General features: G+C 47.3%; 1 protein-coding gene across 1 annotated transcript in view; it reads left to right on the top strand.

The window, feature by feature from the left end:
- LOC119385979 (potassium voltage-gated channel subfamily H member 8) overlaps positions 1 to 14,939 on the top strand; it is a 70,971-nt gene extending 56,032 nt beyond the window's left edge. Inside the window, exons 8-13 of the mRNA XM_037653334.2 lie at positions 2,826 to 3,033; positions 4,774 to 4,956; positions 5,665 to 6,114; positions 6,780 to 7,003; positions 7,603 to 7,930; positions 8,118 to 14,939. Of these exons, the coding sequence (XP_037509262.1) occupies positions 2,826 to 3,033; positions 4,774 to 4,956; positions 5,665 to 6,114; positions 6,780 to 7,003; positions 7,603 to 7,930; positions 8,118 to 8,794 (2,070 nt within the window). The 3' untranslated portion in view covers positions 8,795 to 14,939. The remainder of the gene's footprint in view (positions 1 to 2,825; positions 3,034 to 4,773; positions 4,957 to 5,664; positions 6,115 to 6,779; positions 7,004 to 7,602; positions 7,931 to 8,117) is intronic.
- The last annotated feature ends 11,150 nt before the right edge of the window (positions 14,940 to 26,089 follow it).

Raw genomic sequence — 26,089 nt, 5'->3', positions numbered from 1 at the left:
TCAGAGTAAGATTATATATGGGTCATTCCACGCCAACTGTCCCAGCCTTGGCGCTCGACCATCTGCGATTTGAATGAAAAAATCGAGGACTATCCATTTGAAGCCAGAAGCCTTCCGCCAAAATATTTTTGGCGAAAAAAATTTTTCAGTGCCGCAAACCCTATGTGAAGTTTTTCGGAAAGCTCGAAACTATGGCTCGGAAAATGCATTTTTCAAAAAATCTCTTCTTCATATATTAGGCTAGGACAAATTTTTCCCTACATAACGATCGTAGGCTTCTCACTTAAAATAAGTTTCACGAACGTTTAGGCTTTCGTGAAATTTTCATGCGGCCTTAAATATTGACAATATGACCCATATTGGGGATTTTTTCATTGAAAGGCGACATTCAGTGAAATGTAATATTTTGATTTCACTGATTGCCAGGAAGTTTTACTGTAGCCCAAAAATAGTTTGAGACGTATATGGCGTGAAATGTTCTGTAGAGCTGACGACAAAGTTGCAAAAAAGTTGATTTTTGCACATGTTTAGTCGTAAATTTAACATTGAGGTGCTCCTAGTAAAATTATGCTAAATAGCGCATTTACTAGCAACATTAGTTGTCTACTGACTGAGAAAGATTTATCAAATTACTTTTTGTTTTAAGGAAGAAAAAAATTTTTGAAGTTGTGGTCTGCCGATGTCTATTTTTGCTCGTGTTTTCTCTTCGAAGAAACGCGTCCAGCGGTTAGTACAACCTACATGGGCGCGAGGTTCGCCACGGAACAGCTAGACAACATAATAATCTCTGCCCGTGCTTATTTGAATGCTTTAATAGTGAGTATTGGCCTGAGTAAAAGAGAAATACGAACTTCGCTAGAGTGAATTTAACCACATGCAGCTGTTCATTGAAGGTCGGCATAGTGAGCTTACGCAACAGCGGGAAGTGACACCGATGCGTGCAACGCTCCGTTACCTGCGCACAGATATAAAAGTGGGAAGAACACTAGGATTAAGGAAAAATTCAGTTGCTGTAATATGAAACGCATGTTGTACTTTTGCACCAATTCACGGTTCTTGGTCAAACATCACTTATATACATAGGCGTGCGCACAAGGGGGGGGGGCGGGGGGGCGCCCCCCCCCTAATCACCTAAGAGGACGGGCGCAAATTCTGCCCCATACATTGACCCCTTGTCACCTAAGAGGGAGGGGGGGCGCAACATCTGCCTCGTACATTCACTTAGTAAGGGGGGGGGGTGCGCTGGGATGAACCTTCGCATCCCCGCCCCCCTCCCTGATGGGGAACCCTGCGCACGCCTATGCTTATATACGATTGTGTTCGTCACAAGTGCAACTGATCTCCTTTGTTAAAGCAACTAATCTGTTCCTTTTGCCACTTTTAAACCTTTGCGCAGGCAACGGGTTGTTGCACGCATCGGTGTCACTTCCCGCTGTTGCGTAAGCTCACTATGCCGACCTTCAATGGACAGCTGCATGTGGTTAAATTCACTCTAGCGGAGTTCGTATTTCTCTTTTACTCAGGCCAATACTCACTATTAAAGCATTCAAATAAGCACGGGCAGAGATTATTATGTTGTCTAGCTGTTCCGTGGCGAACCTCGCGCCCATGTAGGTTGTACTAACCGCTGGACGCGTTTCTTCGAAGAGAAAACACGAGCAAAAATAGACATCGGCAGACCACAACTTCAAAAATTTTTTTCTTCCTTAAAACAAAAAGTAATTTGATGAAACTTTCTCAGTCAGTAGACAACTAATGTTGCTAGTAAATGCGCTATTTAGCATAATTTTACTAGGAGCACCTCAATGTTAAATTTACGACTAAACATGTGCAAAAGTCAACTTTTTTGCAACTTTGTCGTCAGCTCTACAGAACAGTTCACGCCATATATGTCTCAAACTATTTTTGGGCTACAGTAAAACTTCCTGGTAATCAGTTAAATTAAAATATTACATTTCACTGAATGTCGCCTTTCAATGAAAAAATCCCCAATATGGGTCATATTGTCAATATTTAAGGCAGCATGAAAATTTCACGAAAGCCTAAACGTTCGTGAAACTTATTTTAAGTGAGAAGCCTACGATCGTTATGTAGGGAAAAATTTGTCCTAGCCTAATATATGAAGAAGAGATTTTTTGAAAACGCATTTTCCGAGCCATAGTTTCGAGCTTTCCGAAAAACCACATAGGGTTTGCGGCACTGAAAAATTTTTTTCGCCAAAAATATTTTGGCGGAAGGCTTCTGGCTTCAGATGGATAGTCCTCGATTTTTTTCATTCAAATCGCAGATGGTCGAGCGCCAAGGCTGGGACAGTTGGCGTGGAATGACCCATATATATAAATCATGCAATATCAAAATTGGCTGATTTTCCTAGCATGGGTAAGAATGCTCCCATGCCGTTGACCTATTTCATGTAATCTCATCTGTGCCGATTGATGTTTTATTTAATATTACCTATGTACATGCCCATCCTGCTATGATCATCCCCGTGGCGTCACCATTATTATTATTATTATTATTATTATTATTATTATTATTATTATTATTATTATTATTATTATTATTATTATTATTATTATTATTATTATTATTATTATTATTATTAAACTATTTGTCGCATTTAAAGAAAGCTATAGTTAGATCTTAGTCTCGACGTTCTTGCAGTCGGACGGCGCTCACGAACTTCACGTCAATGTAACGCCCGTGTGTAACTGATTAGCCACTTTCTTGTGCTGTAACTTTGATATCGAAGTAACCAACAAGCTGCGTAACCAACCAACTTCATACATGCGCGTCAAATATTCGCGTATCATTTCTTTGTGCAGGACAACCAGATGTACCTGCACCTATTGAAACTGACGCGGCTGCTACGACTCGCGCGGCTGCTGCAAAAGATGGACCGATACTCGCAGTACAGCGTGGTGGTCCTCACACTTCTCATGCTCATGTTCACGCTCGTCTCGCACTGGCTCGCATGCATATGGTTTGTCATCGCCGTCCAGGAGATGGAGTCATACCCAAACAACAACATCAGTGAGTAGCAACCTTCATCCATTCCTACATACCGTCATTGCAGTCTCAGCGATACGTAAAAAGATACAAGACTTTCTCGGCGCGTTATTTTATGCGGTTGGATTGATACTGTGGAATTACTGTCATATCTCTTTATCGAAGAGCATATCAATGCGTGAACAAAGGCCGAAACATTTCTTTTAGAACGCGCTCCCGGCAGCCAATGAAATTTTCAAAGAGTCATGCCACCGAAACTGCAAGAGGGAGACAGCGGACCTCGTATAAGTAGCCCTGCATGTCCACATACTTCTGGTTTAGAACTACATGCTATCATAAGCGTCTATAAATACTATATACACTATAGATGCTATCAAGACACTATAATCTAGAACGCTCCGTGTGTTCTACACTATGATGTCTTGATTTCAGAACACCACATACTCTCGAGTGCAAGCATAAATTATATGCCGAAATTACGCAACCTTAAAGGGGTCATGAACCACTTTTCCAAGTAATGATCTAATGGCCTCAGTATCGGAGTGTACTGGCTCCCGAATCGATTGCCGCAAAAATTTCTCGAATCCGTCAAGAATCAGCGGAGTTACGGGGGTTTGGCGCACGCTCCCAGCGCTTTCTCTCTTTTCTCGTGCCGACGAGCGCACTGGAAGCTAGACAGGGAGGGATGGCATGGGGGAAAGAAGTTACGCCGGCGCGCGTCATGAAACGCGATCGCTCTCCCGCTGTGATTCGCTTGCGCGAGTGCGGCTACCGTGTACTGAGGAGTGCGGCGCCGGCAAGTGGCGGCACCCCGCGGCAAGAAGCGCATCTGATCCGAACGCCGCTCTCGATTTACGTCGGCTATCGGCCAATAAGCATGCTATGTCTCTTGCGACGTACAGCGGACAGACGCCCCGCCCACCGACGAGAGTGAGAACCGGCCTCTGTTTGAAAAGAGGGTGCCTGGGGAAACGGCAACTTCGCGCTCCGCTTGTGGCCATTACGCGGCGCGCACGACTGTAATATTTGGCACAGCAGTTCATAGCCGTGTCAGCTTTCCGCAGGATGTGTTTTTTCAATCAGCCCAAGGGGTGCTTCATGACCCCTTTAACAGCACTGCTGGCGATGCACTCAACAAAACAACACCACGATTGCTCATTAGAAAGAACCAGCGACTTAGCTTCAACTTCAACTCGTTTGTGCGTGCTTTGAAACAATTTCTCAAAACGAAATTACCGTAAAGTCAAAGAACAAATTAATACTAAAACGATCTGCAATTAAACTTATTCGTGGAAACGATCATTACAAGCCTCTAGCTCATGCACGGTTTGAGTTCCACAAGGCATTTCGAGCATTTTCTTAACCTTCCACTCTTGTCTTCTCTGCACCGGGGCGAACCTTTGGGCCACCATTCCACACCCGGTGCAGGGTAGTAAACCAGATACGTAAACCATTACCCTCGCTGCCTTTTTGTTTACCTTCTACACACCATCAGTGATCTTCGACATTGCACTTTTCCAATAGCCGGTACACGACAGATTGCACAGCCAAGGATATATTCTCGCCTCGACTCACAAACATTTATACTTAGGGCTGTGCAGCGCTCACAAAAAGGGACAAGGAACACAAGAAGTACACTTCTTCTGTGTACTTCTTCTGTTCCTTGTCCCTTTTTGTGAGCGCTGCACAGCCCTAAGTATGAATCAATACCAACTCGCTCAATTTTCTCTTCTAAGTCACAAACATTTTCCGCGGACGACGCAGGTTGGTTGAACCAGCTCTCTATGAAGTTGCAATACGACGTGCTGCGACCCCTCGACATGGCCGCCACGTACATCACGGCGCTCTACTTCACCACGAGCTCGCTCACCAGCGTGGGCTTCGGGAACGTAGCGGCCAACACAAATGCCGAGAAGGTGTTCTCCATCCTAACCATGCTCATAGGAGGTGAGTGCAATCAGCGCCCGTCGCTCCTAAGCAAGCGAGTAGCGGCAGTCTCCCAGTGCAGACCAATCGTTTACGACACGTAAACGAGTCGTCCTAATGTAAAGTAGAGAAGTCAACAGGCGTGCGCAGGGTTCACCATCAAAGGGGGAGGGGGGCGGAGAGGGTTCATAGCAGCGCCCCACCTCCCTCACCCTGTTGGTCGTGTACAAAAGACGGGGATTAAAAAGTAAAATGAAGGTCTGACGTGCTTCTCACAATAACCTGCCTTTGGTCCCTGGCTTTCCGGGAGTGAATGTAGGAAGTAAACAGTTCTTGTAATGCAAGATCAGAGGCCTTCGGCCACCATTATGGTCAGAAACCTGTGCAGGCTATAACCCTACTCTTTAAGCAATGATGGGGCAGGTACGACTGAGTAAAGGAATGGGGCAGACTCCCCCCCCCCCCCTTTGGTGAATAGGAGGGGCGGCCGCCCCACTACCTACCCTACCCCTGCGCACGTCTATGAACAGACCTACACAGGTGAGCATGCTGCTCAAGATGAATGCAGATGAAAGATAAACAGAACGAAGAAATGATTCATTTAAAGCATCATGCAAAAGCGTCGTTATTCCAAGTTATCTCACTATCCCATAGAGAATACGTGGCCAGCAATAGAAAGAAAAGGCCAATGCGACATCGCTTTCTTCCTATCCTCTCTCTGCCCTGCAGCGCTGATGCACGCCGTGGTGTTTGGGAACGTGACGGCCATCATCCAGCGCATGTATGCGCGGCGGTCGCTGTATCAGACCAAACTGCGGGACCTGAAGGACTTCTTTCGACTCCATCAGCTCCCCAAGCAGCTGCGGCAGCGCATGATGGACTTCTTCCAGACCACCTGGTCGCTCAACAACGGCATCGACCCGAGTGACGTTCTACGCGAATTCCCCGACGAGCTGCTCGGTGACGTGTCCATGCACCTGCACAAGGAAATACTCTCGCTGCCCATCTTCGAGCCGGCGCCGCAGGGGTGCCTCAAGCTCCTGTCGCGACACGTGCGCAGCAACTTCTGCGCACCAGGAGAGTATCTGGTGCACAAGGGCGACGCACTTTCCTACATACACCTCGTCTGCAACGGATCCATGGAGGTGCTCCAGGAGAGCATGGTCGTAGCCATCTTAGGTACGTTAATCTACGCCGCAGTGACACGCAAAGGCGTCACTGACTTTCAAACTTTTGCGAAACTGCCTCTCGACTGAAGACGTGCCTTCGTGTATGTGAAGGTTGCGGAAGCTTCTGATCACATAGGACGCGCGAAGCCGCGTAATTGATAGAACTTTAAGCGAGCACGGGCCTAGCTAGAGCTCTTGCCCCGTCCCTAACTGACGCCTCTGCGTGGGACAGTATATTCAACCGAGCGCCATAATTGCTACAGAAACGTGTGATCTCCTACGGCAACCAAACTAGAACTCATTGTATTACGTATTTTTGTTGGCATGAAACATTTTCGGTCGTTTTCTGCATTCTACTCTGCTCTTAATCTGGGGTGTGTTCTTTTTTTCTCTTTTTTTTTTGTTTTTTTTCCCTACAACCCTGAAGCGGCCGCCGCCGCCTCCTTGTACGCCAACATTATTTTGCATAGCTTTATTTCTAAAAGGAGATCGCCTCCTCTACGCAAACATACTTATATACTTGTTCAGTTCTGTTCTACCTGGCTTGCTGTGTAGAGTTCGAGGTTTATGTCACCTCGGCGACGTTATTTTCTTTACAAAACTGGTTATACTGGCACTCGTGAGTATATGTGTCTGCTATCGTTTTGACCTGCAACTGCACACTGTGTCGCGCAGGCAAGGGGGACCTTGTGGGCAGCGACATTTCATTGACGGCCGGCACGGAGACCGTCATGAAGTCAAGCAGCGACGTCAAGGCCCTGACCTACTGCGACCTCAAGTGCCTTTTCATCCCGGGCCTGGTCGAAGTGCTCAAGCTATACCCGGAGTTCGCGGAAAGCTTCTGCCACGACATCGTGCACGACCTCACCTACAACCTCAGGGAGGGCTACGAGAATGAGGTAAGCTACTACGCTCTTTCCTCGGTTTTGAACTGCCACCCTAGAGGAATTCATTTTGTTTCCAGTTAGCATTGAACAGAGTGTTTTTTTTTTCATAGACCTCTAGTATGTACTGTCGTACGCCACGTCCCTGCCTAGGTGTTAGATTTCACAAATGACAATAACTGTAATTCAGCTTCTAAAAAAGCTCGCGTGGTCCCTTATGCATTCTCTTTAAGACGACTCGAAGGCGAGAGCCATCTTCTTTTTCTGATTCTTTTTCTTCCGAGTCGACTGTATTGACCCTCCACATATTGATCCGCAATGATATCCTTAATCCTTAACGAGCCGCTGCACTCCACTAGAAAAAGAGTTGATGACCTGTCCTTCAAAGCATCTTTGTCTCCCTTCAAGAAGTGATTTTCAGAGTAACACAAGAATGGTGGAGAAAAATGTGCGAAATATGAGTATTGCATTCATTTTTTTTTTGTTTAAGACAACGAAGGTAGCGTCACTGTGATGCGGTGACTTCTTCCTTGGCATCATTGTCTACTGTCTTCATGCGGTTGTGTCTAACAAGCCTGTAGATCACTCCGCCTTGTTTCGCTCAATCTGCGCAGGCGGAAGAAGCGAACGGCGTGTGCTCGCTAACCCTGCCGTCGATATCGGAGGACGACGAGGAGACGGGCAGCGAAGAGACGGCGCCGGGCTCTCCGGTGTCCAACGGCCAGGAGACCGGCGCCAAGCTCAAGGAGGACTCGTGGGAGCCGCCCGTGACCACGGTGCCCAGCCGCACGCCTGCGCCGCAGGCGCCTCCAGTGCCCGCGGCTGGCCGCACCGAAGCGGCGCCCTTCGCCAGGCGCACGTCGGCCCTGAGCTCGCCCTTTCGCACACCCACATCCATAGCGATGGAAAAGCTGAGGCCCGTCGCCACATTGCCGCATCTAGGTGCGTGTTTGATTGATTGATTGATTGATTGATTGATTGATTGATTGATTGATTGATTGATTGATTGATTGATTGATTGATTGATTGATTGATTGATTGATTGATTGATTGATTGGATGAATCTCGTTATCAGTTATCCTCAATGTCGCGTTCAGCCCAGTGACATGTACATATGCCCGTCTCGCAGGCCGCTCCGTGGAGCTATTCGAGCTTCGCGACGAGATGGAGCAGCTCCGGGGCAGCGTGGAACGGCTGGACGCGCAGCTCAAGAGTGTCTCCCAAGACGTGGGTGGCCTGACGCAGGAGCTGCGCGCCAGCGCCCGGCTCCTTCAGCAGCTGTGCAGCGGGTGCGTACAGCTAGCGACGCGGTCGCCCGGCACACCGCCCGGAGGTGTCAAGCTGCCGCCGACTCAGCAACAGCAGCAGCATCAGACGCCGCTGGGGTCGCCCAACGGCCTGCTGCAGAGCCCGCCGCCTTTCAGCGCGACTACGCCGCAGTCTCAGCTACGCGTGTCGCACCAGGGCTCTCAGACGGACTGCAGCCTATTGGAAGAGATGCTCATCAAGATGGCCGACTCGGGCTCGCCTCCCCCGAACTCGGGCTACTCCTCGGGCTCGTCCAACGAGGAGAGGGTCAAGTTCATCATCGGGCATCCGTCGCCGCGCCGCTGCATCGCTTCGTCGTCAGAGGACAGTGCTCTGCTCAGTGTGTCCAGGGACCATCTCGTGCCGTCTACCACTCTGTCCTCGCGCTCCTGGCAAGTGTCTACCGAGTTCTCGGAAGTGCCGGCGTCTCCCGGGAGACCCGATCACGTCATCGATGTGGAAGAATCGCTGCGCCGGAGGCTCTCGACTGAACTGTAGCCAGTGTTATGCGAACGTATGCTGTCCTTCACCACCCGTCCAGCTCTAGTCAGTGGGGACCGCGCTTACGCGGCTGCTCTGGCCGCTCGCGCGGGCCCTGTCATACGAGTCTGACTGGCTTGTATGGTTTCTCGGAGAGATTCTGTCGGGAAACAATCAACCGGACCACACTCGAAGAAGATCTCAGCTCTGCGCATAGTGCAGGAGCCGCAGCCCCCGCTTGGGCTGCCGTACCTATTTTCAGTGACCGACGATGCTTTAACCTTAGATGCAGATCACGCCTGCAGGTATCTCGCTTCGTTCCAGTTTGAGCAAGAGAAAGACAAAGTGCGACATCGCACGAGTTTTGTGGCATCGCGGAGTTTTCGCGACGTTCAGCCCCGCCGCACTTACTAGCACTAAGACAACGGCTCATCTCCGAGAGCATCACTGCTGCTTCCCGCAAGAGACCAAGGCGACACGCATTTGCATTTAGTTGCTCGGCACCACCAGAGACAGCTTTCATTGACATTTTTGTTTTTTATCATTGCAACATTACTGCTAACAGCTCACGCACGTCGAAGCAGGGTGCGCCTTTGTTTTGCGTCGCAGCTAGTGCGAGTGTTCCTCCACTCTTGCTCCAGTACTAACGGCCCACTTGCTCATTTCATCACACGGCAAACAACTGCGTCACGATCGCGATGGCAAGACCGGAGCGCTGGGCCTCTCAAGTCCCGCGGTGACTTCAGTGTGCGCGTGTGCTCTGTGGGTCTCAAGCGCGGCCGATACATCCGCAGAGAACTACTCGAACGCTTGTTTCGCTTCAAGGCTGCTTCCGCTGCTGACCGTTCCCGCGTAGAGCATCGCACCGACGCTGCGTATGGCACGGGCATTCGAGGTCTTCGCCCGCCTACGCCTACGCTGCATAGTAGACTGCTGTGAACTCCCCGCACCATGCATGACCCTGCTGTAAATACACGCGATAGTGTTTGCAGAGCGAAGGAGAGATTGGACAGAAAAAGACTTCCACGAACTTGCCTGCTTCGTTCTATTCACCCTGTGTCTGCCCGTACTGGCGGGTTTCGAGGTATTTGTTTCACATATGCTGGAGAGTTAAGTTATCGGGTAAGCCGGCATGTGACGCTGGCGGTCAGCAATATACTGGGTCGGTCACAGAAGAAGTGTCGTTTATTTTGTAATATGCAAATCGAATATTCGTTTGGTTGTTCTTTTTATTTGCCTCCTTTAGTGTTGCGCTCGTGTGCCATTACAAATGTCTGCTGTTGTGACCGCTTCCTTTGACGTCGTTATTTTGGCACATATATGGCTTGACTCTCTTTCTTTTTCAGAGACCCAGTCTCATAACACGAAGCTTCTACGACATCACCGAAACGAACCGTTAGCTGGCTGTCATGTAGCAATGGACACTCCGGCAACAAAATGCGGACGAGTTACCATCATACAAAATAGTAAATAGAATGCAGAGTCCTTGCTTTCCAACTTGGTTCTTTCTTTATACTTCGTTTCTGGACCTGAAAAATAGTTCTTACACCAGCAAATCAGAATTCTAAGCGGTCGTTAACTTGAGAAAACATGCCAGTATTGAATTTAACGTAGTTACGTCTGAAAAACAGCTGTGCTTGATCTAGCAGTAGGTAAGCGCTTTGTCCAGAATTTCCTACTAGTACTGCCAGAGGCGCTGAAAATAGTGAGAAAAAACTTCAGATATACATTCCTCATGCTCTTAGAAGAACCCGCGACCTACTATGCGCGTCTCACCTTGAGCATGGTAGATGATCAAGCGTAAGAACAGCGTGAAGTTAATTATCATAAGATGCCTCGACGGACGTAGTTGCGATGATGGACTCTGATGCGAACAGCTGAAGAAAGCGTGTTTACTGAAACTGAGTGTCTCCTCTGCACTTGAAAAGAAATCACTGAATGAGAAACGATGGATCAGGGTCGGTAGACATAACAGTAAACAATAGATTTCCAAAATCTCACGCTATGTCTGAGTGGCGTGTGTGATTGCACGTGAGACCTTTGTTCTTAAAGCTATCAGCACGCGGTTAATCACCAGCAGAATTAACCTGTACTTCCAAAGTGAATACGAAGATGAACAAGCTCCAAAAAAATTTTCTATCAGTGCTCATGCCACTAAATCATCTTGCTTTGACTTTTAAAATACACCAAAGAGAAATATTAGATGCATAAATGAACGTGTCAGCACGAGCATAACAAATCTGCAATCGTCGAACATCTATTATTTGTTACTATGTCTTCCGAAATCTCTAATTCTTCGAGCATGCGTTTTTAGTTGCTTGTCACACTCAAACAATGCTCCGTCGCTTCACACAACAAAAGGCAGAAACCTACAGCAGTTTTTTTTTTTGCATGAATGTTTAGAGGGCGTGAGTTCCATATGCTTGCGAATATGGAACATATGGGGAGGGAGGGGGAAGTTAATTAAATTCAAGCTGTATCTCGACAACTGGGCTTCAGGAAACCATGTTCACTTCAGATATGTGGTTTCTGTAATCAAAGCGTGGTAAGCGTTACATAAACAGTAAACTTGGACTGGACCAAAACAAACGTATATTATGCTTCAAAAGTTCCAGAGGTACTGCACGGATGAGGAAAGTTGCCTCCGGATACCCTGACGGTGCTCTTGTAAGGGCCCGCTCACGCTAGCGGCAAGCCCGCCGCGACGGCACGGCGCCGCAGAACGTCCGCCGTCGCCGCACGCGCGAGAGCTGTCCAACTTGCACGGCAAGCTTCGCCGGCGAGCCTCCGGAAAACATGGCCGCACTGCCAAAAGCAGTTGTCGTCCACTTCGAATCTATCAAGTGGCCGCCGTGCGCTCTGTAGCGTGTAAGCTCCGAACTGATGCTTCCATTTGCTTTAGATTCATGTCCTTAAGCTTCGACAGCAAAGTATTCATGCCGATTCGGCCCCGTTTTTGAGAGCCGTACTCAAATAATCAATGCTGTAGGCTTAGCGAGTCGAGATGGGCGCTTCCCAATGCTCGGAGGACATAGATTCGGCGTTTGTTAGTTGTTTCTAATCCTCCATAGCTGGCGCCACTTGACCTGGCGCCTGCTTAGGGACATTTTATTTGGTTTTACGCGACGCTTTCTTTAATGCCGGGCAGATTAAAACGCTCTGTTGACTGCTGGAACCATGCCTGGCCTCGACACGGACGACATCCGAACTTCCAGCGTGAAAAACGTGGAGCAGAAAGCAAGCAGCTCGAAGCGTCGTGCGGCAGACGCGCACGACGCAGAAAGCCGAAAGCAGACGACGCGGCCAGACGCGGCGCGCCGTAGTCATGGCAACCGCTCCTCCGTCGTTGATTGGCCACGTCGCTCTGCGGCAGACGGAGGACGGCGAGAAAATGGGTCTCGGACCTATTCTTCGAGCGGCAAAGAACGGCTGACGTGCGCGAACGAAATCGCTTGCGCACGGCAGCCTGAGAACGTCAAACGGCGAGCTGCCGTGCCGCTAGCGTGAGCGGGCCCTAACACAAATCTTAGCTCATAGCATCATGATAAATTACGTCGTACTTTGCAGGTATACTTACCTTCATTTCTGTTCATATATTATGTATAGTTAGTAAACAAAACCCGAATTATAAGGCACAAGCCCTGTCCGGATTTCTTTTTTTTTTGTGCTCTGCCCTGCCTCCACTTGCAAAACTAAGCTAGCCCAAATGAAAATTTTATTGCCCATAAAGCGCCTGCAACACCATGTTTTCAATCATTTACTGAACTGAGGATAGCATCTAAGTACTTAGTTGAGAGAGGTACAAGTACGCTCTCAGGAAAAATAAGGCTTCTTTCAAATTTCCATATAGAGAGCTCGTCTTTATATTTGCATAGCTCCGGCCACGTACGCAGTGGCTATGAAACATCTGTGAAATACTGTACACGACAAGAACTCGAGTGCTGTTCTTTTCTGTACACCAATGCTTTTGACAACGCAAACTCGGGCTATCCTCATACATGGTTCCCTAAAGGGGCCCTGCAACAATTTTCCAAGTAATTGTCTAATGGCTTCCTTAAAATAGATTTTCGCCTCACGAATTGACTGCCGCAAAAATGTTTAGAATCCGTCAAGTACGAGCGGAGTTACAGGGATTTGCCGCACGCTTTAAGCGCTTTCTCTCTCCACTCGTACCAGCGAGCGCGCTGAAAGCTACGCAGGGAGGGGGGTGACAAGGGAGCAAGATGATGCGTCCCTTCGTCAGCGCGCGTCATGGCCTTGAGCACTTTCTTTTCTTTTTTTTCTTTAGAACGCGCGGCTTACTTTCAGTGTGATCTGGAGCGGGCACGTGGCGGCATCCCGCGGCGGCCACGGTAACTACGCAGCTCACGAGGCTCAAATCAGCCAACGGTCGTGGACATTGGGTATACGGCGCAGTAATTTGGGTATACGGCATCATTTGTGGAGAGAAGAGGGAGCGATTTCTAGCTGACTTTGAGAATTAATTGTAAATTCCAGGCCGCGCGTTGCGCTGTAACGTTTGGCTCGTGTGTTCTCAGGAGCCTCGACTACCGATCGGCAGCGTTTACTGACCATGCTGAAAAAATTTTGCAGGGCCCCTTTAAGTATAATTACCGGCGTAGGCGGTCTGGTTAACTAGATACACATTGTAGCAGCTCATGAACGTGTAACATGAAACGCTGATACATGAACAGCCAAACGTTTCGAGTACACTAGCGGATAGTCGCGAAGGTGCGTGTTCGATAGCCTCTTTTTTTACTTATCTCTTTCTATCTTTCTTTCGTTTTCTAGTATTTTACTGCTCATATCAGTTCCTGGCAGTTGCAATTATCCCGACATCAACGGCAACACTGAGACGAGCATTTCCATGTGGGCTCCGAGTAATGGTGTTCGACAAGTAATCTTCAAGTCGTCTCTCTCCCCTTTTCCTTTCACACTTCTTCCTCTAGCACCATTACGCTTATTTTGGTTACATCTATTCTTATCACTGCGCGTCATGATCGCTTCAATTTAGATTAGTCTACGTTTGCTTCCTTCGAGGAAGACGCAACGCGGCGTGATGCCACGCGTCGAGATGCTCTTTGGCAACACGCTTCTGACAGCGCGCAAAATCGCAGGCTGCACGCGATATGTATCTATGAGGTCAAGTAATTTATTCGATCTATGTGGTCAGCTGCTATGAGGTCTAATTTTTCAAGGATCTATGAGATCAGCTGCTATGGGGTAAAGTAATTTCTATAAGATATTATCTTTATTATCTGTAATTTCGGACCCAACTCGAGTGAATTTTGATTAATCAAACGAAAAGGGCGCTTCCTGTCCGCATGCAGTGATAGCTTTTCATTTCGGTTCAGCTTACCACCATCCTGCGAATATAATCTCTACAATACGTGTGAATGCGTGGGGCCGCTTGTTGAATGCATGGTGTGCACGGGGTGCGCAACGTGTCTCAAACTACGGTATACACGGTCCAGTGATACCCGCAATAAAACGTTGTTCGGTCCTCAAGCTCAGCTTACAAGCCTGTCTGTAGAGCTCTTGTGAGACGACCCTGAACGTTCTCATTAGGCGGCCCGGCGCTGCGACACAGAGAGCTGTATAAAAAAAAACGTATATACTTTGAACGCGATGCGACGGAGGAAGTGCGTACCGATACACATACACGTTAAACATCTGACACAAGTGGCAAGAGTTGGAGACCGGCGTGCCTACATCTTGGAAAAAGTCTTTGGAATGCTGCAAGTACGTGATTGACGTAACAAGACGTCGTTATGTTCTCGCTTATACTCACGTTTTTCGCTCTATTTCTTTCGGTGAAGATGTCACAGCATGTCGGTTATTTGTTCCTCTTGAAATTTGTTTTCAATGCCGTTTCATCATAAACTTTTCTTCCTCTGTACATAGACCGTCCGTTTTGCCTCGTCGTTTATACAGTTTTAAAGATCTCCTTATATAGCTTCACGATCCATGTCGAGAGCACAATTTGTTTTATTCTTCTTTTCATAGTCCAGTTATCCTCTTGAATCTTCTACTTAGTGTTACCCCTTTCCTCTTTCTTCATCTTCTTACTCCTTCATGACGAACGAGCGGCGCGGGAGAGCACCACAATGCAGACGATTTGTACGCGTCGGTTTATCTTGCAAATAAAACGTTCGAGAAACCATCCTGTCTATCGTCTCTTGCCTTTCAGTGAGGGTAGTCTGAACAGATTCGGACTACCAACCAAAGCTGTTCCTCTTCTTGCTCACAAGGGGTAAATTGAAGAGCATAGTAGAAAATTGATTGATTGATTGATTGATTGATTGATTGATTGATTGATTGATTGATTGATTGATTGATTGATTGATTGATTGATTGATTGATTGATTGATTGATTGATTGAGTGAGTGAGTGAGTGAGTGAGTGAGTGAGTGAGTGAGTGAGTGAGTGAGTGAGTGAGTGAGTGAGTGAGTGAGTGAGTGAGTGAGTGAGTGAGTGAGTGAGTGAGTGAGTGAGTGCGAAATGTATGCGTACCTTGGGTTCAAAGCTTTATTGGAACACATTTCTTCAAGCAAGTCGTGGGTTCGAACCTTTAATATAATGATATCTGGGGATTTACGTGCCAAAACCACGATATGATTATGAGGCACGCCGTAGTGGAGGGCTCCTGAAATCTCGAACATCTGGTCTTTCTAGGTGCACTGACATCGCACAGTACACAGGCCTCTAGCATTTCGCCTCTATCGAAATGCGACCGCCGTGGCCTGGATCGAACCCGCGTCCTTCGGGGTCGAGTTCAAACCTTTACCGGTACACATTATCTAAAACAAATGGCGACCCAGAGACTAACCGAAGTCCTTACTTCGGCAACGAATGTAGCTTGCTACGAAAACATATTGACGTATTAAACGAGAAAACATAACACATGGAGAAAGGATGTATGAAAGCATAGGCAAACTTAACGAACGCAGTGTTCGATCAATGATTTCGTGGCCTCAAAGCGGCGAAACAATGGAATTTCTTTTTTCAAACTCTGATTGAGGTTGCGCGGCACAGCTTGACAATAAATAAGAAAAATTAAAAAATAATTTCGGACATCCTTAACTTACTTGAGTCCGCGCGAACTTGCCCCCAAGGTACAGCTGGCGCATACGCGAACCGAAAGAGCGTAATTCATTAACTTTGAATCCAGCTGTTGGTGGCGGGCGTCATCCATACCGGCCTGCCGATTTATCCAGTCGACTCTTTGGAAACAAAATTGTAAAGCCTTGATTTCTCTTTTTCCAATGTAAAGGTTGCTTTCGCTTACAAATCAAGCAAGGAGGGAGCAAAGGTGCAAATAAAAAAAGAGTGATTTGAAAGCTGCGTACGAGCCCCTTGCTAAACTTTGTCAGCAATACTCGTGCTTCCTTTTTGCACAGATGTGCTGACGACAAAATTCATAAGAGACGGGAACAACAGGGCCTCGCACGCTCCTAGTAAGTGGGAGAGCGCGTTGAGAAAATTACTCGCTGCAAACTAATACCCATAGATATGTTGCGGCCCTGATATCGAGCTTGTGCACGAAATGAAATTATTTCATTTCGCTTCGACAGCATTCATACGTTCCCGAAGAATGTGATCGTCGGTAGCTTCACCGGTAAGGTGTCGCGCTGCTACGTTCGAGGATGCGAGTTCTATTCCTGGTAAGCGATGCCGCATTTCAAAGGAATCAGAATGCAAGAACGCCCGTGTACTTTAGGTTTTGGTGCGCGTTAAAGAACCCCAAGTGGTCAAAGTTGATTCGGTGTCCACCACTACGCGTCAAGCCTCATAACCGTATGGTGATACTGGCACGGAAAACTCCAGAAATGTATTGAAGAAGGTGACATGAGCGATGCGCACGCGCAGTAATAGTAATGCAGTAAGAAAGAGGTATGACGAAAGCAGTGAGCTGTGACCAAGGAGGCTCAAAAAATCAGCGCAGCTCACACTAAGTCGCGCAAGGCTTGGTGACAGCCGAGCTGGTGGGCCCGTTTCAGCTTCTTGTTAATCATCTGTACAGAATGCTAAGGAGGTCATTGAGCGCATGACGATTCATGATGACGATAATTTTCTATCCACGACACACGGCAAACCTCGACCATAAAAGCTCTGCTGAAAAATTCCGATAGCGCGTATGTGCTACAGTAAATGGGCGAATCCCACTGCGTTTCAGCTCTCTTGTTAAGCATTTGTACAGGATGCTTGGGCGGTCATTGAGCGCGTGCCGGTTCATGATGATGGTTATTTTCTATCTACTACATACGGCAAACCTTGATCATAACAGTTCTGCTGTAAAATAATTTTCTTCACGTGTATATTTGCTTTTCCCACTGTTACCTTTACCTTTCTGACACTTCCACCCCTTCATTTGTTGTATACATAATTATATCCTGTACGAGGTATGAACTGTTCCATTTGGTACCAAATAATAAAAAAAAGACTGCGCCATATATTGGACAAGAAGAAAGACGAAGAAGAGAGCCACGAAATTGTCAGCGGTTGTTCCTAAGTGAACACTGCCCTTCAAAGACTCACAAGGCGAACAGCATTGACGGCCGCAGGTTTTGCCGTTTGCGGCGCAGTGCGAATGGGCGAAGAGTCCGAATCGTCGTACGCCGGTATTTACCTCATACCAGTCGGCGTCGCTGTCACCTGGTTAGCGTACTTGCTACTCCACCGGAGAGCTTCGCGTCGCGCTAAAGAGGACGTTCTCAAGGTAGGCATAATTGGGTGTTGTACATTTGGTTATTTCTCGAACATCACTATAAAAAAAAAGGTTGCAATAATCGCTTAATGTCCTAAAGTGTTATGCCATCCGCGCGGTGCAACACAGTCATACTTAAAAGCAAAATATTTTAGGGCATTCTTGTAACCATAGGTTTGCAAGCTCACTCATAAGTCGAATCACTTAGGCCTACTCGGACACAGCCAGCTAGTACGAGTCGGAGTGAGTTCGGCAAAGTACCTTTGGTGAGGATGAGTCCTACTGAGTACCGTTGACTGTGATTTCGTTTAGTTTGGGTCTGACTAAGCCCAGTTGAGAACAATTTTCGTGAGCCTAGGTCCGGGCGAACCGTAAACAGGCGATTAACTTTCCAAGTGAGACCTAGTGAATTCCTCTTATTCGGCCGATTTTATGTTCCCAACTGACTCGGCCTTCTTATGCATGCCCTCGCTCCAGGTGTCCCCGCATACAGAGTGTGAGATTGGTGAGGTGTGGTAAAATATCCCCTTCAGTCATGAGTTATGATGCACTTACTGCAAATGCGTCAAATTCGCATGGCATGATTTCAAGATGCTCACTATTATATTCCAAGAAAGAAAACGATGGAATGTGTTGTGAGTTTCAGTAATTAATGTTAATTAGCGTGTAACTAATTATATAATTATTCTGCCATCAGTCAGCTTCAATACTTGCATAAAAAGAATCAACTATTGGGCCTGAAAAGCATGCACACCTTCTTTTTTGGTTGTATTCGTTTCGAGCAGAGAAAAAAAAAATACTCTTGACGTTAGTCCCGGAACGCGGCATGTCGAACGATCGTCTAACATGGTAGTGTCTCCAGCAAAGTGATCTTCGGCAGCAATACGCAGGACAATGAAGTTAAATGGCCGCTAGTTGTCCAATCAGGAAGCGTGCACGAATGTGCACACTGAGTTTCAGGCCGTTTTGAAGAAACACGCTGCGTGGGACGCGCCTCCGAAGTTCGCATACACAACTGTGTACACCGTGACTGAAGGGGATATAAAGATGTAGTCGAATGTATGGGTGCGACTGCTGTGGCGCTGTACTTATAGCGCGAAACGAGTCGCTTCGATCACTACTTAAACACAGTCATGACGAGCGACGCCTTTGTTTTTGTTTTTTGTTTGTGTTCTTCACAGGGCGCGAGGTTTTACTCCGACGAAAACTTTCTCAGCGACGAATTTGTCTACACCGTAATCATTCAAACTGGCTACGAACCGGTAAGAACCGCATATTTTCCTCGGCACTTTTTACAGCAATGCCTCAAACACTGCCCGATTGCGCGTGGTATGCTACGCGAAGTCGACAGCACACGACCAGAGCGACCCTGGAAATTCTTACTTACAAACACTACAATTCGAAAGCCTATAAAAGCAAACCGGTACTGCTCGTATAGGCTTTCTGAATACGCCCAAACTTAAAAACACCACTCGGGTTTCGAGAGCTGCATGAGAGAGCTGCATCGACTGAAACTAGGAAGTATTCACTGGCTTTAGACGTACGCCAATCCGTAGTACAATTCGTAGCTCCTCAGTGCTTAAGGAAAACGAGAAGATTGAGGGCCAATTTTCACAGTGCTGGCTGCGTGGCAATATGGCGCTGCTCGATGACGTCAGCGAGTAGTCGACATACATACATTCCTGCGAAGCCGGTGCCAAAGCATCCGAAGGTTTAGGCTGCGTTGGTATCGCAGGTTAACTTAGTACAAATATGTAGTCCCATGTTTTCACTCTCCTTACCCATCACTATATCGCATTTTTCCAAGTAAGTGCCTCTTCAAACGCATCATTAAGTTTGTTTAACCCTACGCAGTAAATTATGGTTACAGAATGTATAGCACGCCTTCTGCAATACCGTGTTCAATACGGCAGCGCCCTCTCCTGTCTTCGAACATAAACCTACACTTTTTTTTTTTTCCAAAAAAGCCAAAGCTGTGTATGTGCCCATATTGGCAGGAATCCGGAACGACTTCGATGTTGGCGATGCGTATCGTGGGTGACGACGCGTCCGCGTTCACCAACCTGTGTCGCGGCGGCCTGGAGTGTTACATGCTCACCACGGGGTCGCGTATCGGAGTCTGCGTTACCTCCAGCTTCGACATTGGGCGCGTGCAGGCCATCGTCTTCGAGGTTGACCAACGCTTCCCGCGTACCAACTGGTATGCGTATCGTTTCTGTTACAGTTTCTCGCACGCCTTAATGGACAGATTTATTAACGAAGAGTTGGACTAGTGATCACTTATATATATATTTGCCGATACATAATCACTATACTGCGGCAAATGTAAGGAAAAGAAAGCTTGGAACGGGACACAGCGCAATGCTTCAACTGCAGTCCAGCGCTCACACCTGTCGCAGTTTTAAAAAAAAAATATTCGTAAAAAGTCTTATAAAAATATAAATCAATAATTCTGGTTCAAGTTAAGAGTTATATTGGATACATGTGACATCGGAGCACAAGTTCACTTAAGATAAGGCCCGATTAACTGTCAGGATAATTAATGAAAATTGACTCAGTTCACTGAAAAATTGTGAGCTGCTGGGATCGTTGCGGCACCTGGCGGCGCGGATCTCAACCACGCGCTTTTTTCTACATGGCCTCTGAGATTCGCTTGGGCAGCTCAAGAAACGCAAGTTAGCCCAAGCAATACACCAGGCCACACGAGCGCCGCTATCAGACCCCTATGTGAAGAATTAGGATCGCTTCCATAATTGTTTCTTTACTTTTCGGTAAGTTTTTCGCGCGAGTGAATATGTTTTGGCAGCGCACCGCGAGCTCGCCAGCCTACGCGATAATGAGAGCTCGCGATTGGCAGTCAGGCCCTCATCTGTTGAATGGTGCATTTAACCGGGTGAGTTAGACTCGAAGGACCCAAATCATGAGAAAGAAACATAGGTCGGCAAACTCACTCATGAGTCGACTCACTCAGACTCGAATAGAGCCGTGAGTCTGAGTGAATCCGGATTATTAATATTTTGGTGAGCTTGAGTCCGAGTCAGTCCGCCGTTGAGGGAAATTTTGGTTGAATCTGAGTGAACTCTAAGCGAAAAAAAACCGCAGCATGCCCACGAAGTGAATCATGACGAGTGGGCGAATTGAGGAGTTTTCTGGTGATACCACACAAACTACGGCGAGCACAGCTTCGATGTTAAGGAAAGCAATAAATAAATTCAAACCAGGACACTGCTCAACCACCAACCAGTGGCCCGTCACATATTCAAATCCAGTATCCAAATCCAAATCTCCATCCCGAAAAATCGATCACTCACATTGGCATCCTCAATTAAAAAAAAGAAAAAAAACAGGTTTCCTGCAGGCGAAACATTCGGCTTCAATTCGATAATATTCGCTCATTACATAGTAAGCTCACCCGCGACGCATGCACTGCTTGTTTACCCTCCAATCGTTATTTTCTTTAACCAATTGGCTTTACTATCTTAAATTCATTTTGATATATTTACCCTCATTTTTATTGCGATAGCAATTATATGGACAGTCTCGGCTGGAAAATGTCCGTCCCCGTCGCCGTCATGCACCGTATATGTATAAGTGTGTATATATATATATATAAAAGCCCCAAAGAAAAATAATCAGAAAAATGCTTCCGAAGCGCGGAATCGAACCAGGGACCTCTTGCTCCACAGCGAGTGGCGCTAGCCACTACGCCACGGAACGCAGGTCCTCCGCATAGCTAACGGCGAGCGTTATATACACACCCTTTGCCGCTACACGGACTCAGAGATGGCCGGCGCTCATAAGCGTTTCTTCATTACCAGCGAGATGGCGCTAGGAGCGCGACGAGCGCATTTAAAAGTCGTCGGCGAGCTCGCTCGCTTCTTCTTATATTTGCGCAAGGAGAACCTTGGCCTTCCGCTGTCTGCTCGCGCGGTTTTCTCGTGGTGAGGGCAAGAGGGATATTTCAACCTTTAACCTTGATGCCCGCGCTCATGTTACGGAGCGCCGCTAAACGACGCCGCTAAACGAACAAACAGAAGATGAGCGCGAACTATCAAGTGTCACAGCTCGACACTTGAAGCACGCTAGTTTCCTTCGCTGCTTCGGCCGCCTTTGTAACAGGAGCGCTGTTCAAACTGAGAGAATCCATTGGCGAGCCTCACTTCGTATAGCATTAGTTTCTTGCTATCGCATTCATTGCTTCGCCCTTGCGGCGAAACTGTGATTTTTTTTGTTTTGTTTTCGTTTGGCCTTATGCCCGGTGCACTCAAGTGGAACGGGCTTCCCCCGCTTTCTTTTTAGATTTTTCTTTCACATATGGGAGGGGGGAGCACACTAAGGCCATGGAATGCGCAGGGCTACACCAGTGACTTACATCCGCAGAATGAGTGTCAATGGGAAGGGAAGCGTGGTCGATAATTGCAAGGAGTTTGATGGTGTGATGAAATGAAGAAATTTGGTAGGCCAACTGGTTCACTGAGATTGGGCTAAATGTACGTCGATCAGAAGTATCTGACGCAAATCGTCTGACTTCGCAGGTATCTGACGACGCTGTCTTACGCAAAACAGTCCACAGTGATACAAAGCGTCGGCACTATTCGCAAAAGCACTGTCGTAGCAATCGTGAGACCAAGGGCAGAGGTAGTGTTTCTGAACAGTCTCGACGTTCTGGTGAAACGGAGACACTGTAAATATAAGTAAACATAATAAAATGTGCCTCAGTTACGCTTTATACAATAAACGCGAGGTTTAATTAGCGTGAATAGACATGTATAACATCGGTCCATACGCACACGACTGCCTGTATCTTGAGTGAAATTTATATTTTCTCAATACAAAACCCTGCATTCCACCGAGGGGGGTCTCGGACACGGATGGGGAGTCTGAGACCCACCTGACTTTATGCACTGCATCTGTGTGCGTACATTGACCGCTACTCTGTGGTTCGCACCGTGTCAGGAAAGTGGACCGTGTGGACGTGTGGGACCAGACGCGGGCCCTGCATTACGTGTTCATCATCGACCGTGTGATGCTGTTTGCCCAAAAGCTCACGGAGCGCTTCCGCCCCATCGATGCCCAAAGTGGAGCCCAGGTGCCGGTCTCCGTGCGCTTCGCCAGGTAAACGAGCTCATAGGAAGCTGGTGGTTTTGCAGTGTCAGCGCGAACCTTTATTAAGGCGAAGGTATTAGATGCCTTGTCAAACGCGAAAATTGACTGTCGGCATCGGCGTCCGTCGTCGTCGGCGTCAACATGAGTGATGCAAAAAGAATCACGTGATGAGGTCACCATACGACGTCATAGTGACGTCACAAGTGGTCAAAATTTGCGACGTCATCACAAAAGGTGGGCCGATCACGGAGGCAGTGCAAAACCAGATCAGGTGCAAAAAGCTTGCAATGCTTCCGATCCCGGAGGCAATGCAAAACAACGTTAGGTGCATAAAGCTTTCGGAGGTGGGCGGTGAGGATCAATACATCAACTGTGAAGAAAAAGAGGATGTCTTTCGCCTTCGAGTCGTCTTAGGTGAATGCAAGGGTTTTTCGCGCGGTTGGCCAACTCACCTGAGAGCAAATGAAGTGGCGCAAGTTGTGCAAGCTCTGTGCTAGACGCTTTGCGCTAGCCACAGGTAGTGGTGCACTGCCTCTGCGATCGGCCCACCTTGGACCAAGTGACGTTGACGTCTGATGAAGTCATCATGTGACGTCATCTTATAATTATGAAGACGTGACAAATTTCGGCGATCTGTGACGTCATGATGATGACGTGATAACGAGACGTCAAGGTTACCTCTTCACACCGCTGCTACTTCAAGAAGGTCACGTGGCTTATTGTACTACTTCATTCGCCTGCCGTGTTTCTCTCAAGGTCACTCAAGCAACGAGACACTTAAGTCTTTCGCCTTACGCATCGCGTTCAACTACACATGGTGTTAGTATAATTGCTCGAGCGCTCAGTTTCTCAGAAACGGATACTATCGTGCAAATTGCAATTTCTTATTAATTTTTCTCCATTTTGCCTTTATGGCTTGACCCGACTAAAGGCACGGAACGCTATTCAGTATACCTCATCAGACTTGTTTTTAGCCTTAGGCGATAACGTGCATGAAATAATACTTCATTCAAACTCTACTCACTCCATGAGCGATGGCGGTGGTTGTAAAGACGTACGTATTCCAACCGTGTATGTTTGTCGGTGAAGATACAGTCTATACACGTCTCTTCGCTCAGTACGGCGACATTTGAGGCGCGTGTCTCTGAATATCGGTATTTGATCACTGGCTCTGTGGACTCCGCACTATCCTTCCGATCCGAGCAGACACATCTCTTCGTTACGGCAATTTCCGAATCCGTGTGGTAAGCGGCGCTCTAAGAAATAACACAGCGCGCACGCGTATACAGACAGCCTCTTACAATACAACCACTCCTCTGACCATAGGCTATGTCATTATAGAAAGATTTGAGCACGCCGCGCCTACAGCACTTGGTGTCTCTATACCCGACAGGACTCTGCGACAATTCCATCTGCCGCTGAGCGTACTGGATTTTCCGTACGGTTCCCGGTTCACGCGTGTGCAACGGTTGGCATCGGTAATGGCGGTCAGCCTGGACGCCATGCTCATCGACTGTGCACTGCATGGATGGTGTCCCGAACGAGGCGGACACGGCGTCAATCTCGGCGACGCTCTTTCCTCCACCGTCTACCTCAGTGCCTTCGTCTTCGTCATCACACTTATCATCACGTTCGCCTTCGAGTGAATATGCTTGCCGGCATGGAATAACTTATCGGGCAAAGATACGGTAGTGCAAACACGGACACAATACAGAAGTCGGAACGCCACGGTGGTCTAGTTACGGTGCTCGACTGCTGACCCGAAAGTCGCGGAATCGAATCCCGTCCGCGGCGGCCTCTTTTCGATGGAGGCGAAATGCTAGCTGCCCGTGTACTTAAATTCAGGTGCACGTTAAAGAACACGATATGGTCAAAATTTCCGGAGCCCTCCAATACGGCGTCCCCCATAATTAAATCATGGTTTTGGGGCGTAAAATCTCAACAATTATTATTAGAAATCAGGACAACACAAATTCTTGTGTTGTCACGGCTTCTCTCTTGTGTGTGTGTTTGTACGCCCACCGTCTTTTATCATGAATCCCTACCGACTAGCACAGCTTTCTGCCATTCTAACTCTCCGGCGTGCTGCTGCTGGAGTGCGATGTGAAGAGTTCGGTTACCGATCGTAGCAACCGCTTTATCAAGCGGACATAATAAACCGGGAAAATAACTCCCTACTATAATAAATATACAATGTACGTTATGGACTCCAGGATATCTGTAACGGACAACCTTTTACAAGGGGTGGTTGTCTGTAGCCAGGTGCAGCTTAGGAACGTCATTGTTATGATGCACACCATGAATTGCAGTGAGTGACTCGCCTTTTCAGAGGAAAAATACGCCAACAGGATCCTTGGGTCACATAAATAGCCATTGATAAACAGCCATTGAAACGTTGTGTTAAACACAAAAGTTATTCAGCTCACTGCCAATGGTCTATGCACACTAAGACGACAGCCATTCAGAATGTATAGCGAAAATCAGCTTTATATTATAAGCCAACGCGTCCTCATTGCGCTCAAGGAAAATTACATAATAATAATAATAATAATAATAATAATAATAATAATAATAATAATAATAATAATAATAATAATAATAATAATAATAATAGACATATGGTTGCCGCGAAGAACGAACGTAGGTCAACACACGATCATTGTCATAAAGTTCAGGCGAGAAATGTTTGTGTCATGCAACCCCTGAGTTGCCGCCGTATACGTCAGCTTAGGTGCCAATATTTACGTGTATGACGTGGTACACTCCACGCATATGCATTGGTGGTAACAATGCTTTTATGATTCCGGCATGGTACAAACCCACTATTGTGAACTTATTGCGGCGCTTAAGTGTCTGGAAAAATAGTAGAATTGTCCGCGACTGCGCGGAAAGAGTGTAGAAACATGCTAACTTAAAGGTACTCCCAAGTGTAAATCTACAGCAGGCTGAACCGCGGACGCCACGATTCAGGCAGTGGTTCTCTCTGTCTCTCTCTCTCTCTCTGTCTCACTCTCTCTCTCTCCTCTTCTTTTTTCTTTCTTTTCTTTTTTGAGGGGTGTGGGGGAGCTGACTAAGATGCACCACGTGAGAGACGCTTCCAAAAAAAGTACCGTATAGACTCATCCTTACATATACATCACATATACATCATCATCACATATACATCACATTACATATACATTACATATACATCATTATCGCGAGGGTGTTTTGCAGGTGTACACATAGCTGATCATCGTGACACGCCTTTGACATCTGCGCATCTAGGTTTTGCTATCAAGACGCCGACCGAGGACAGTGGGCGAGACCCACAGACGTGGACCGCTTCTGCAAGACTGCCAGGTCTACACGCGCTGCCACAGCGTCGCGCGGAGATTCCTCCAAGGAAGCCTTGAACCGCTACTTTCGCAACCTGGACGTCTCGGTAAGGTTGTGTCATTCGTGCATGGCGCTACGGATAACGTGTCCTCCGAGATTAGTTCTATATTTTTAGCGCTTTT

This window comes from Rhipicephalus sanguineus, chromosome 3, assembly GCF_013339695.2.
Source record: "Rhipicephalus sanguineus isolate Rsan-2018 chromosome 3, BIME_Rsan_1.4, whole genome shotgun sequence".
NCBI lineage: Eukaryota > Metazoa > Arthropoda > Arachnida > Ixodida > Ixodidae > Rhipicephalus > Rhipicephalus sanguineus.
Note: the sequence above shows the minus strand (reverse complement) of the source record. Positions and strands in the feature narration are given on the sequence as shown.